This window comes from Pithys albifrons, chromosome 22 (genome assembly GCF_047495875.1).
Source record: "Pithys albifrons albifrons isolate INPA30051 chromosome 22, PitAlb_v1, whole genome shotgun sequence".
In the NCBI taxonomy this organism is placed as follows: domain Eukaryota; kingdom Metazoa; phylum Chordata; class Aves; order Passeriformes; family Thamnophilidae; genus Pithys; species Pithys albifrons.
The window spans coordinates 5063002-5077151 of record NC_092479.1 but is presented as its reverse complement, the minus strand read 5'-3'; the positions used below and the strand labels follow the sequence as shown (position 1 = coordinate 5077151).

Here is a 14150-nt window from a genome sequence, read left to right as displayed (position 1 = left end):
CCTGTGTGCTTTTATAAGCAGTGGTCCCATGAGCTTCTTTTCATGGAAGAGCCCCATCACACCTTTTAACTGGGTCCTGGGCTGTATCACTGTCTGGCTTTGCTGCTCTGTGGTACTTGTGTGGTCTGATATTGTATGTGTATGGTTTGTAATGCTTCAAAAGAGCTTCAAGAAAGCTTCAAAAAATGATGCTCACCCTGCTTGTTGCTGAGGTCAGAATCACTGAGTCATTGAGGTTGAAAAAGACCTCCAAGATCTTTGAGACCAAGCTGTGACCCATCCCCACCTTGTCTTCCAGCCCAGAGAACTGAGTGCCACGTCTAGTCATTCCTTGAACACCCTCAGAGATGGGGACTCCACCATCTCCCTGGGTAGCCCCTTCCAATGCTTGACCGCCCTTTCCGTGAGGAAATTCCTCCTGATGTCCATCCAACCGGAACCTCCTCTGGCACAGCTTGAGGCTGTTTCCTCTTGTCCTATCCCTTGTTCCCTGGGAGCAGAGCCTGACCACTCCCAGCTCCCCCCTCCTTGTCAGGGAGTTGGAGAGAGTGAAAAGGTCTGCCCTGAGCATCCTTTTCTCCAGGCTGAGCTCCCCAGCTCCCTCAGCTGGTCCTTGTGCTCCAGACCCTACCCTTCCCCAGCTCTATTCCCTTCTATGGATATGCTCCAGCCCCTCAATGTATCTGTTGGAGTGAGGAGCCCAGAAGTGGACACGGGACTCAAGGTGTCTCACCAGTGGAAACAAGATGCAGGTAGTGCTCCTAAGCTGTGCCACATCCTGCTGAAAGGATGGGGACTCGCACAGGGAAGAGTGAGAGCATTCCAGGGTGGGGGCATGAGCTGGGACGAGGCATCAGTGAGCTGTCAGAAAATGTCAAGAATATTTCCTTTCACAAATAGAGCAGTCAGTGAACTATCCAGTGATAGCGGTCAGATGGTTCAGCGGAGCCCCTGGGAGCAGAAATGACTTGAAAGCCAGGTCTTTGAGCTAACAACACCATTACACAACTGATGAATGGCCTCCGCTTCAAAAAGTCATTCATGGTGATCAAATGATGGTGTCCCACATACGGCATAATGGCTCTTCCCTGGAGTTTGTGAGGGTTTCAGTCTGAGCTGAACCCTTGAGTGGGAGCCCTCTCCTCACAGTGACAGCTGGAGCTTTTCTCCTTATTAGGCCTGGAGGGAAAGGATAAAAAAACTGTGGGATAAGAAAGCTGTGATAATAGAGTGATTGTCAGGCAGGCCTCAGAGCAGAGAGAACAGTCTTTTAAAGGAATATTGCTGACAAGTGGACTTTGTCATCCAAAAAGTACTTGAGATTCACCACAAACAAGCAAGAAAAAGGCTCCATTTGGGGAGGAGGGGGGAACAGAGTAGGGGGACAAAAGAGAAGGTCAAGGAAAGTCTGTTCCCAGTAAAAAGACACAGCACTGTTGAGCCTGGTCTTACTGGGCAACTGGGTTACTGGGCAGCTGTCAGCAGCCTGACCCTCAGGTCTTCTTTTCCAGTAGCTGCAGCATCCAAAAACAATGTTTTGCACATCTGGAGGAACAGCCTGGGATTACCTTTGACCACTTAAGACTCAACTAAAGTGAGCAGCAGACGTGCCTTTAGTAAGGAACAATTCTCTGAGCTGTTGAAATACCGAGTGTGTGTTGGTCAGACCCTGAGCACAGCCGGGCCACAGTCGTTTGTCACCCGTTAACGTGATGGGAGAACGACACCCAATAATCCCATCACCTTCAGTGACCTTGGACAGCTGGCTTTAGGGGAGGAGGCGTGCTGAGAGTTCAGAGTCTGGGAGTGATGCTCCGTGCAAACACCTGCTTAAGACTAGCCAAGAAGCAGCAAAATATAGGGATTTTTGTGAAGTTTAACGGGTTTTTAACTCCTGGGAAGCAGAGGCGGACCCGGGATAGGAAGCGGAAGAGAGTAGAGCGCTCCTCGGAGCCGGAATGTGCGGGACACCCGCTGCGGGTCCGCACTCTCAGCGCTCCCTTCACCACTTCCAACGCCTCCGGGGACCGGCCCGGTCCCTCCTCAGTCCCTCCCCAGCCCTTCCCCGGTACCTCCCCGATCCCTCCCCGGCCCTTGCCCTGTCCCTCCCTGCTCCCTCCCCGCTCCCGCCCCCGTTCTGTCCCGCCCCGCCGCCTGCGCCGCGCTGGCTCCGAGGGGCGCGGGTAGGTGCGGGCTCCGGGGGGTCGGGCCAGGGCGCTGCGGTGGGATCGGGCACCCCGGGGGAGGGACTGGGACCGTCACCGGGACCTCCACCGGGACTCCCGGGCAGCCGTGCGGGCGGTGCCCTGGGCGAGAGGCTGCCGGGCGCCTTCCGGGGACGGGGCGGCGGGACCGGCACCGGCACTCCCCGACTGTCCCCGGCTGTCCCGCATCTCCCGCGGGGCGCAGCCGGGGCTCCATTCTTCTAGGGGTCCGGCCGCCTTGTCCCGGCTGCAGGGCCCTTCCCCGGGGGTCTCAGTGCGGCGATGCCACGAGGTTTTGGATGCATTCCAGGGCTCTGTCCTCCCGTGCTCGAGCTCAGGCAGAGCCGTACCCGGTGCACCCCAACCCTGGGCACAGCGGGATTGGAAGCACCGAGTTACTGTGTTGGAGCCTCGGCAGTCTGTGTCCATGTGTCACCGTGGGCAGTGACATGGGGGGTCAATGTCCTGCATGACCACCAACCCTCTGCACCTGCACTGAGAGCTGCAGCACCTGGAGCCTCAGGGATCGGGCCTATTTATTGCTACGGGGGTTAGGATAAACTTCATTATCAGCCAGGATGGGGTTAAGAGTGGAATGTGGTGCTTTCCTCACCCCAGGACACTTGGCAGACCTCTAGCCAAGAGGCCTGTGTCCTGCATCCAAGGACAGAGAAATGAGCAGCATCTCCATCAAATGAGCTGTTGTTGCTGGGTCTTTGTTGTCCTTCTGCCAGTCATTGATGCAGGGAAATGCATGGTCTAGTCCTGGTTTGTTTCCTGGTCTGTGGCCTTTGAAAGGGAACAGCTCAGAGATGGCACACAATGGGATCTCAGTTGAGGGCAATTAAACCATTTTGTCTCCTGAAATTATGTAACAGGGTGGGCAGTGGGCACAACTTTTTTGTTCTGTGTGTTCTGTAGGTGCACAGTTTCATAGGTCCACAATTCCATAGGGGCACAGTTCCATAGGTGCATGGTTCCAGAGTTGCACAGTGCGTGGGGTGGCACAAGAGAGAATGAATAAGCTTAGCCCGGGCCAAGGAGCTTCAGGGACTTGGGCAGGTGTTTTTGTGGGCGGTGTGGAGCTGCTCCTCGGAGCAGTTTGGGGCAGGTACAAGCTTGGAGGAGCACAGGGCTTGCGGTGAGGCGCTGCTGGGGATTTCACAGCTCGTCAGCCTGAGGAAGGTGGAATTCAGGACGATGGGGGCTGACCATGGTGGCTGGCAGCACCCACAGTCCCTGAATGGGATTAAGGTGACATGGAGGTGCGGCAGCAGCGAGGCTCGGCAGGGTTCCAGGCCTGCCCGGCTGGTCGCTCAGGTCTGAGCCTGCCCGGTGCCTGCGGCACAGCCTGGCTGCTCCCAGAGCCCGGCCACGTCCTGCACCATCTGCAGGAGCTGCCAGCCTGGCCCTGGCACTTGGGTAGTCAGAGCACCACGAGTGTGTCCATACTGGCTCTGCCTGCAGAGCATCCTGGGAAGGCAGAGGCTGAGTCCTGTGCTGTCCCGAGGTTCCCGATGGCTCAGTGTAAATTCCTGCTGCCTCATTGGGAGGTATTCAGCTGTCTGTCTGTCTTCCTCAGGTTTGTGGTTCCCTGGAATACCACCATGTCTCAGAGCCCCTCTGGCAGTTCTGTGGATGACAAGACTTTTTTCCTGGAGTACCGATGCCACCCCGTGCAGCAGGAGCCCCCCAGCCTCACCGCTCCACCTGGGAAGCGCAACTCCACCACAGCTCCGGATGCCACCCCACTTTCTGCACTGGGCTCCCCCACCTCAGCCGAGCCCCGCCGCATCATCCTCAGCACAGACAGCCCGGCCGCGCTTAAAGTGGGGACCCAGCAGCTCATCCCCAAAAGCTTGGCAGTCTCCTCCAAGCCCAAGAACAACCCCTCCCGGCACCAGAGCTTCGGGGCATCTGGGGTGAGCCGGGAGCCCCTGAGCCCTGACTCGAAGCGGGCCAGTGTTCCCGTCATCTCCCTGGAGCTGGAGGATGAGGAGGATGGTGGAGGGGCCCTCAAGCGCAACCTGAGGAACATGTCCTACCGCGCGGCCATGAAAGGCCTGGCTGTGGAGCCAGAGACAGCAAAGGCTGTCCCCTCTCTGAAGCCCCTGTCAGAGGAGGGCAGTGCCCTGCCCGACCGCAGCCCCGGCAGGAACAAGGTGGGTTTGACACCCACTGTCACCCCACTGCTATCAGGCAGGGATGGGGTCCTGCTTTCCTAGTGTTGCCAGGGGACCTGCAGCACCTTTCTCCCACAACTCTGGTCGGTTATGGAGCTGTGCGAGCCCAGTGTGGAGCTGGCAGGCCTTGATGAGCCTGGTGTTGTGACTGGTGCCTTGGGAAGCTCCATGCCGCCAGCAGATGCTGCAGGTGCCTGGAGAGCCTGGGAATAGCCGACATGGCTTTTGTGGGGAGTGAAGCTGGTTGCTCTGGGGCTGCTTGGCAGGTGGCTGTGGGATATTTGCAGGGTGGGGCTCAGGTGAGCAGCTCCAGTCGTACTCAAACATGGGTGAAGCTGGTCTGGGGAAAGGGAGACTCCAGAGCAGGCAAAGTCCAGGTGCAAGAGAGATGTGACAGGCAGCAGTGTAACTACAGAGTGACCCTGATAACACGAGGTGAAAGCTGAGTCACCTGGGGAAGGCAAACAGAGTTCAGACAAAAAACAGGCTGAAAGAACAGGGTGGTGTGGACTGACTGGCACAGGTAACTCCCCCCATTCCTGAAGAAGTTTTCTCAGGGACTCAGAAACCACAGCACGTTCTCCTCTTGCTCCTTTTGCAGAGAACCCTTGGGCGGAAGCGGGTGCAGAAACGCGGCGGCTCGTTCAAGGACCGTGAGTGCTGCCTCCCATTCCCAAGAGCACCAGCCCCGAATCCCCTCTGCTTGTGGGGCACTGGGTCCTAGTCAGTGAAGCAAATCCCTGCAAGGCCCTTTCCCATGTGTGCTGCTGCTTGTCCCTGGCCTGGGGCCATGGCTTTTGTGGAACGTTGCCGCCCTGCTTTCCCACTCCCAGGGTGGATGACGCTCCTGTCGCTGCCGTGCTCACAGCTGGACTGCTCCCAGCTTGTTCCCAGGGAAAATGGGAGAGCTGCATGCAGTGCCCTGGCTGCGGGAGACTGTTGGGAGCGGGAGCTGTGGGTAATCAGTGCCATGCAAAGTCCAACCTTGGCAGGGAGACGCCAGTCCAGGCTCGTGGCTGACAGGGCGAGGCGGCCGTGGTGGGAAGGGAAGCTGTGGGCTGTGCCTGGGAGAGGCTGTGCTGACCTCGTGCCTTTTCCTCTGCAGAGCCCCGGCTGTATCAGGAGATCCGTGAGAGAGGTCTCAACTCTGTTGGCCATGAGTCAGACGAGGATTTACATGAGGAATCCATCCCAGAGGAGCCGTCTCCTGTGGGTGCTGCTATCATTGTGCAGAGCTACCGCCCAGTGCAGGTGACCTGGAGCCAGCTCCCAGAGGTAGGGGAGCAGCCTGGCACCAGAGGGTCTGAAAGCTGTGAAGGCATAGTTCCACAGCATAAGTCTTTGCAACAGGATGTTCTGGGCTGTCCAGCCCTGGCTGGGACACACAGATTCTGTCCAGGCCTGTTGGGATGCTGATGTAGTTGCTGCGGTTGGGCTTCACCCACAGGCGGGGGGAAGGCAGGTGCTGTGTTTGGTACCTGGCTTTTTCTGTGGACCATGGGGAGAGTTATCTTATCCATGGAGTGGCAGCAGCCAACTGGGAGCTGGGCTGTGGAGCTGGGCAATGCTTTGATGGGGGAGCAGCCGTTGGGGATGATGGACGATGCTGGTGGTGTGTGATGGTGTGTGGTAGTGTGTGATGGTATGCCGGGCAGTTGTGTGACAGGATGGCTGGCAGAGCCCCGGACCGCACTAGAGGGCGTGCAAGGACCATCATTCCTGCTCATCCCAACCTCTTTCCCGCAGGTTGTGGAAGCAGGAATCCTGCAGAGGATATGCCCCGAGGAGCGCAAGAGGCAGGAGGTGAGAGGAGCCTGTGCAGCATAGACAGCATAGGCTGTGGGACACCCGTGGCTGTGTCAGGGGTCAGCTCTGAGTAGTGTTGAGCTCAGCTCAGGTTCAGCTCAATTCGTGGTGCTGCTGTTGCTTCCAACTACTTTGGGACTGGGCAGTGCTGGAAGGGCTTGGTGAGCAAACAGACAGCTCCAGAGGATGCTGGTGGGAAATAGCAACTGGAAGGGAAAACATCTTGAGTTATTGTTAATTTTTTCACTAATTTTTATTATTAATTAATTGTTAATTTTGTCATTGTAATAAGCTGTGGCTTACCAATGACTTGAGTATCCTAAAACACACTGAGGTTGTTGGTGTTGGCCAGGCCATGCATGAGGTGATACAAGAAACACCAAACTGCTGGCACCAAGTCATTTCTGGTGGCTTCATGCCAACCGAATGTAAACAAGGTTTAGCAAGTTTTAATTCCCCACTTTTGCTCAGTCAGTTTGTGCTGTTTTCCTGCCCTGCTTTTTCCAGGCAATGTTTGAGATCATCACTTCTGAGTACTCCTACATGCACAGCCTGAACATCCTGGTGGGCCACTTCATGCGGTCAGAGGAGCTGAAGGAGACAATGACACAGACAGAGCATCACCACCTCTTCTCCAACATCAGCGACATCCTGATGGTCAGCAAGAGGCAAGTGGGGGCATCGACGGGGTCTGGGACCAGGCAGGCCTGGGGGGCACTTTGAGCATTGTTTGTCATGTAAAAACAACCATCACTTGAATTGTTGAAGGAACTCCCTGGGAGCTGGGGAGCAAACACTTTGGGAGTGGGTGCTGGGTAAGCTGTGTCTGTGTGGGAAAGCAGGAGGAGGAGGATGCAGCAGCCCCTGGAATGGCTGCGGGGGCGTTGAGGGCTTGCGGCTTCCCAGTGGGGCAGAAGCTAATCCTCATGGAGAGCTGAAGTGGAGGAGGGATCCTGTGTGGAAACAGAGGATGTGCCTGCATCTGGGGAAGATGTGGGTGTCTCAGCTGCTGGAACTGACCTGCCCAGATGAGATCAGGACCCCATTTCCACAGGGAAACCTGGGGAAAAGTTGTAGGGGGAACATCAGTTTGTCCAGCTCTAACGAATCATGTAGTGAGGTTGTTCAAATTTCTTCTCAGATTCTTTGAAGACTTAGAGAAGCGACACCAGGAAAACCTCCTGATCCCTGACATCAGTGACATAGTAGAAGAACATGCCTTGAACCACTTCAGTCCCTACATAAGTTACTGCTCCAATGAAGTCTATCAGCAGAGGACACTGGATAAGCTGCTGTGAGTACAGGGCTTGGGCTGGCCAGGGAATTGCCTCTGAGGGGCTCTGGGCTTCAGGGATTGCAAAGGTCAATAACATGTGTGCTGCATTAGGGACACATATGGAGACTGTTCAGGTCATGCTGGGGGTACAGGTCAGGTCTGAGTCTGCTATGGGTTCATCTGTGGCTTTATCACCTTTTGGTGGACTCACTGTCTATCTGTGGATTCTTTTTCATCCCCAGCTGAGGGATTGGTCCCTCTTTCACCCAAGTGGGCACTCTGAGCCCACTAGAGTGACAACAAGCACCAGTGGCAGTGCCACCACCACTCTGCATTTCCTGTACGTGGAGAGCTGCTGGAAAATCTTGACTACAGAAGAACAGAGTTAATGGAGCTTTCTTGTCCTGTTCCAGAACCACAAACCCCTTATTTAAAGAGACTTTGAAACAAATTGAAAGGAAACCAGAGTGTGGAGGCCTGCCAGTGATCTCATTTCTCATTCTCCCTATGCAGAGGGTAACACGGCTTCCTCTGCTCTTAGATGTAAGTAGTCACATGGTGGCATTGTTTGGCACCTCTGAAGAGGTGACTCTGATATTCCCTTCTTTGGGGTTTATGGAGTCCAGGACAGCCTCTGCTTGGACTTCCATCTGTCTGAGAGCTGAGGCCAGGATGCTGAGCCTGTATCTTGATCCAGAGTGATCTGCTTCTTGTGGGTGTCAGATGTGCAGCCTAAAGCTCTGAGAATAACACTTCATGTCTTGGTGCCACCCAGTTGAGTAACCTGAGGTTCTTTGTGCCATATCTGGGTTTCATGGTGGGGTGGCACGAATGCCCTGTTTGTTGAGTGATCAGGCCACCCAGGAAAGGAAAGCAGGTCTTGCATTCTTCATGGAAATCTGCTCTAAATGTTGGACATGGGATTTCCAGTAACTGCTCCCAGTCTGTGGTGGCTTCAGGGTTGAGGGCCAGGGGGCTACTGGGGTGCCAGTGGTGATCAGGCACGTGTCAGACATGAAAACCCCAGCAGGAATCAGGTTTACAACTCCCAGCACTGTTAAACCTTGCTCTGACCACGTGCCTGTCTCACTGCCAAGCTGACCATCAAGTGCAGCTTGAGTCCATGTCACATCCTGAAATCCCAGGGAAGCGGCTGATGTGCCGTTCTCTGTGGTGCAATGTCTCTAAAGCGCCTTATCTTGGAATTCTAGACTGTCCGTCAAAAAACAAACGCGCACACTGCAGCATATGGAGCTGCCACCCGGGCTGTGAAGGCCATCAGCAAGGTGAGGCTGCCACATCTCCATCTCTTCTCCTGCCAGCACAGCCTTTCAGTGTGTTGGTCCAACCCTGACATTTCCAGCCTGTTTTCTCCGAACATCCATTCACTTGAGACTCCTCTGCTCCAAACAGCTGCCAGATGAACACCTCTTCTCCCTTGTCACCTTTTTCACCTGATCTTGTTTTTTCCTTTTCCTTGTCCTCTTTTCTTCTTTCCTCTTTGGGCCACCTTTGTCCTTCCCTTTGGTGTCATCATCTCCCTCTCGGAACCTCCCTCAAGGTGCCAGCAAACTGAGTCCTGCTCCCCAAGGTTTGTGGGGATTTGGGCAAAAGGCAGTAAGTGAAGAAGAGAATGAAATGTGAAGTGCAGGAGCAGTGGCAGTCCTGAGCCACATCTGTGCTCCTGGATCTCATCTCCTTTTTCACACCAGATGGTCAGTCACACAGGGCAATGGGCCACAGAGATTGTGGCCACCAGTGTGCCACTGGAGACTCTTCCTTTTGTCCTGCAGAGGACCAGCTCTTGGCAGATCACTCCTGGTCTGTCCTGCTCATACATCTGAGAGGTGTCCTCCCCTGTGTCTGATTGTCCTTCTTCCTGCCTTTACCTCCTCTCCTTAGGTGATTGATTCTTCCTCTTTATATTGGACTTTGGTGAAGCTTGCTTTTGGTGCAGGTTCACTTTAGTTCTTCTCCAGGCAGAGTGCATGTGCCGTCTCTGTCCCAGAGAGCATCCCACTGCCTTTTCCCAAACCTGGCTTGAAGCCTATGTCAGAATTAGGCTGTCTGTCCTGCTCAGAGAAGTGGGGCAGCCCCTGGCGCTTGACCAGCAGCACTGGGGCTGATGCATCAGATGGATGGGCTCAGCATTCAATTCTTCTCCACCTCCCTTGTGATGTTTTTCTCTTTCCAGCTGGTCAAGAGCTGCAATGAGGGAGCTCGGGCTATGGAGAGGACGGAGCAGATGTATACCCTGCAGAAACAGCTGGAATTTGGGAAGAAGAAGGTAAGGTCTTGTGGAAGTGGTGGCAGGAAGTCTTTTGTGGTGTGCTGTTAGAGGGGCCCGTTCAGGTGGGTCAGAACTCTCCTGGGAATCCTGGAAAGCCTTGACCGGGCTGTCAGATGCAGACAGCTTTCTAAAGGGCTGTAATAAAGCCATCATACTGCCACCCACTGTTCCAGTTCAGGGGCTGTTTGAAGCAGGATGTATGGCTCCTCCATTTTCTGTGCTGCCCCTGGAAAATATTTTGCTAAAGATGCTTAAAAACATGTAGTGTGTCTATCCCAAGTGACCCCAGCACCACTGCAAGTTCACTTCTGGACTTGATTTTGCCTGCTGCTGCTGAAAAAGGGCAGTAAGTCAGCTTTTTCCTGGCCCTGTTTCAGCCTTTCCCGCTGATCTCTGTGTCCCGCTGGCTGCGGAAGCGGGGGGAGCTGTACCTGCTGTTCTCGGAAGAGGCAGGAATCTTCCGGCGCGGTGCCGGCCGACTCTGCTACCTCTTCTTGTTCAATGATGTCCTGATCATCACCAAGAAGAAGAGGTAAGGCTGGGAGGAGGGCCCTTCCTTTCCCTGATAAACAACTAGGGGATTAAATCTCTGTTTCTGGAGCAGGACATACCTGAGAAATGCTCGAGATTTCCCAGTTTTGACCTTTTTGATGTGTCCCAGTCAGTCAGACAGGAAGTGCTCCTGTGCAAGTCCCCAAAGCTGTGTCCCACCCTGGGCATCAGCCCATGTCCTGGCCATGGCAGCTCCTCTGGCAATGCTACTGAGCCTCATCCACCGGGCTTGGAGCCAGAAGGCATCTCAGACCCCACATGGCCCAGACACTGATCCTCTGTTTGTGTCACAGTGAGGAGAACTACATGGTCATGAACTATGCCACACTGGACCAGGTCACTGTGGAGAAGATCGAGGGCGTGGATCCACCATCCCCTCCTCCTGGGAAGGCTGGCGGGCACCTGCTCCGGGTGGTGCTGGAGAAGGACAGTGAGGGCCGGCGGGAGGAGATTGTGCTGTCGGCAGAGACACTGTGAGTGGCCTGCTGGGATTTCACTGGGTGCACATTGTGGCTTGTGGGATGAACTGTGCCCTGGAAATTCCCTGAGGCTTCTGTGAATTTTCCTTCCCCACTCGTCCTCCCAGAAATGGGGATGCACGCAGTTTTCTCCCTGGCTCTGTTTCTTTCTCTCTCTTAGGTTTCCCATATAATTCCCATATCAGCTTCTCCTGTCCAGATGAAGCAAAGCATCTGGGCTGTGTGTACAGCTTGTGAAGTGTCTTTACATTGAATGCTCTGATCAAATGCTTGTCCAGTCTGATTCCCCTGGAAAGCCTTCATCCTGCTGGAAATGTCCCAGCTACTGCTGGCAACAGGGAGGCTTTCTGTGATACAGGCTTTCCCTCTGATAGGAGTGACCGGGCCCGGTGGATTGCGGCACTGATGCACAGAGAGAAGGAAAGGCCTGACACCACTCCCAAAGGAGGTACCATGTACCTGGCTCTGCCAGGATTACCTGTTATGCTGGAGCACTGTAGGCACTATTTTCTGCCTGGTTCACCACTCCTGCTGGAAAAGGAGCTGATGGAGAGGAGAACTCCAGTACGGTGTCTTATTCCCTAGGAGTTACTTCGCATTAAGTTATTAGTCACAATTAACCTTAAATGCATTTCCTGGGAGGCACAGTGGAATTCCAGGAATGCGGTCCGCTGTTGTAAGAGGAGATCTGACAAACTGGGAGGGATAAGGGGCAGGGACAGGGGGGAACAGAGTGTGCTGTGTTGGAGTGGGCAGTGCTGGAGTGGGCAGTGCTTGGGTGGTCACAGAGGGCTGGCCATGCATGCTGTGCTGTGGCTCCCAGCCATGCCTTCTCACTGGTCCCTGCTGTCCCCATTCTTCCACAGATCTCAGCCAGGTGGAGATCACCCATGCTTACCTGGCCAAGGAGGCAGACGAGCTCTCCCTGCAGCAGGCAGACGTTGTCCTGGTGCTGGGGGGAGAGGACGGTGAGTGTCAGTGAGCGCAGAGCTGCAGCTGGGGCGGGCTGACCTTAGCGGAGCTGGGCTGGGGGAAACCCTGTGAACTGGGATTTTAGCAACTGCAGAAGCTTCCAGGAAGCTGGTGCTGTGTCCCAGCAGGTGACAGTGGGCTCCAGGGGCTCACAGAGGTGGCACTGCCATGGGCAGCTGCTGTGTTCCTTAGGGCTGACTCCTGTGTGCCATCTGTGCCTGGCAGCCAGCCTAGAGACCTCAGAAGAGAGAGAAATACACCCCAGAACAGACAGTTAATCAGAAACCTCCTCCCCTGCCAAGGTTTCCCTGAATGCCAGTAGATGGCACCTCTGTGAGAAGGGGGTTGTGCAGCCCCATTCCATGTGCATCCCCAGGAGCTGTGGTTCTTCCTCATCAGGTCACTGGCTCTCTTCTCGTCCTAGGCTGGTGCTGGGGTGAGCGGCTCCGGGACGGGGAGCGGGGCTGGTTTCCCCAGGACTGTGCCCGGCCGATCACGAGCCGCACAGCTGTGGAGGGCAACGTGCGGCGGATGGAGCGGCTGCGAATAGAGACCGACGTGTAGGCTGAGAGCCCGGAGACACTCCTCTGCTGGGACTGTTCAGGGACCTCCAAACCTCTGCAGACTGAGCCCATGTTGAGGAGGGAGCAGAAAACCTTTTGTCTTGAACTGTGTTTGTCTCAGGCGGCAGATCTGATCACCCAGGACTGGTCTTTCTATCAGCCATGACAGCAGCTCCTTCACGTGGGACTTGGTACCTGAGTGCTCCTGCCACTGCTGGCATTAGTGACCCAGAACAGGCTCCAGGAGCAGCCGAGGAGTTGGCTCAGATTGAAAAGGCTGTGGCTGTTCTGGGCTCTGTGAGGTCCCCATGCTGCTGTCTCCATCCCTGCTGTCACCTGAGCCAGTGCCCACTGGCAGTGGCGGCACAGCTGGCATGGGGATAGCTGGGCCAGAGGGAGAGCACACCTGAATCAGGAATTTTTAGGAACTTAAATTCTATGCCCAGCTTATTCCTCAATCCAGTTTTCCCTCCTGCCGCTCTGTTGGTTTTTTTTTCTTTCTCTCTCTTCCCGCCACCCCCCCCCTCTCCCCCCGAGTAATTCTTGGTCCTTTTGGGCACAGCTGTGACCTCCACAGCTGAGGTGATACCAAACACCTTTCATTCACTTGCTAAACTACTCGGTGCCAGAGTTGTTCCCATGGAGTCAGCTCTGGGGCCAAGAATGGGATTCTCCAGCCAGATGGGGAAGCAGGGGTATGACAAAGAGCAGTGCTGCAGCTGCCACCTACCTTTCCCTCCTCCCCAGGTGGGAAGAGGGCTCTGCCATGCTCAGCCCCTCACACCCCATGCAGGGGACATGGCAGCTACAATTTCGGGGTAAGATGGGCCTATCACTGCCAGCTTTGGATTCATAGGGGCAGCACTGATACAATGTCTATTCTGATCAAACTGTTAAAGGACTAATTGGGGTAATAATAAATTCTTGGAGCCCGCTGAATAGCGTGTTCTCTCGTAGTGGTGACTGGTGTCCCTGAGCACGACAGCTCCATGTCATATCCAAGGAGCCATATGAAACCTATAAAGAAGCTTCATTCTGCTGCTGGCATCACTGTGGCCTCTGCATGTTGTCAAATATGTATGTGCATCTCAGGAGACACCCTCCAGAGCCCCTGACTAACAGTCTGTTGTCACCTGGAGCAGGTTTCTTTGACTGAGACAAGTTAAATAGAAACTTAGCCAGGTTTCCTGTTTATTTCTCTTCACTGTGGAGAAATTAACATTTTTCCTCAGTGCTGAATTAAAGGAGATACGATGAAAAAAAAAAGAGACAGTACATGAAAAGAGGAAACAAATAATCTGTATTAAGAAATATGAACAGAAAAAAACCATCTTATATAAAAATACAGGTACAGGGTTGTTGTGGACACACAGTTTGCTCTGAGCTACCAGGAGTCACGAAGCTGCATCTTCGCCTTGTGCTGAACAGAACAGGATGGATTTATCCACACACTTGAGGCTGTTTCCATGTTCTCCTGAAGCAAGGCCATCGAGGAAGAGTGTTCTCCTTCTCCTAGTGTGCTGGGTGAGCTGGTGCTGGTTTCCAACCAGCCAAGGCAATCACTAGAACCTTCCTCCAAAGTCCCAGGTACTTCAAGGCAAAGGGAACCCAAGGGATGATTGTCTGGAGAATCAGCAGCAGAACTGGCAGAACTGATCAGGGTAATTTGGCACATGGACAAAATCTTCCCACTCCCTGGTTATCCAACATCCAACTTTAACAACACAATTTTGGTCCTTCACTACATACTTATATTAACATTATTTCTTCACAAGAATGATACCTAATGCAAAAAATACTGTTAAGGAAGAAATAAGAATTATCC

General features: G+C 54.3%; 1 protein-coding gene across 1 annotated transcript; it reads left to right on the top strand.

The window, feature by feature from the left end:
• The first annotated feature begins 2139 nt into the window (after positions 1–2139).
• Positions 2140–13281, top strand: ARHGEF16 (Rho guanine nucleotide exchange factor 16). The gene is made up of 15 exons (XM_071575554.1): positions 2140–2183; positions 3787–4366; positions 4989–5040; positions 5493–5662; positions 6134–6190; positions 6701–6861; positions 7335–7487; positions 7883–8012; positions 8681–8755; positions 9664–9756; positions 10137–10291; positions 10605–10784; positions 11165–11238; positions 11657–11758; positions 12187–13281. The coding sequence occupies exons 2-15, from the start codon at positions 3812–3814 to the stop codon at positions 12324–12326; spliced, it is 2097 nt and encodes a 698-aa protein (XP_071431655.1). The 5' UTR covers positions 2140–2183; positions 3787–3811; the 3' UTR covers positions 12327–13281.
• The last annotated feature ends 869 nt before the right edge of the window (positions 13282–14150 follow it).

Excerpts from the sequence above, each read along its gene's own strand:
- ARHGEF16 (XM_071575554.1), top strand. The coding sequence starts at position 3,812 with ATGTCTCAGAGCCCCTCTGGCAGTTCTGTGGATGACAAGACTTTTTTC. Across the intron at positions 4,367-4,988 it reads GCAGCCCCGGCAGGAACAAG|AGAACCCTTGGGCGGAAGCG; the intron begins GTGGGTTTGACA and ends CTCCTTTTGCAG. Across the intron at positions 9,757-10,136 it reads TGGAATTTGGGAAGAAGAAG|CCTTTCCCGCTGATCTCTGT; the intron begins GTAAGGTCTTGT and ends GCCCTGTTTCAG.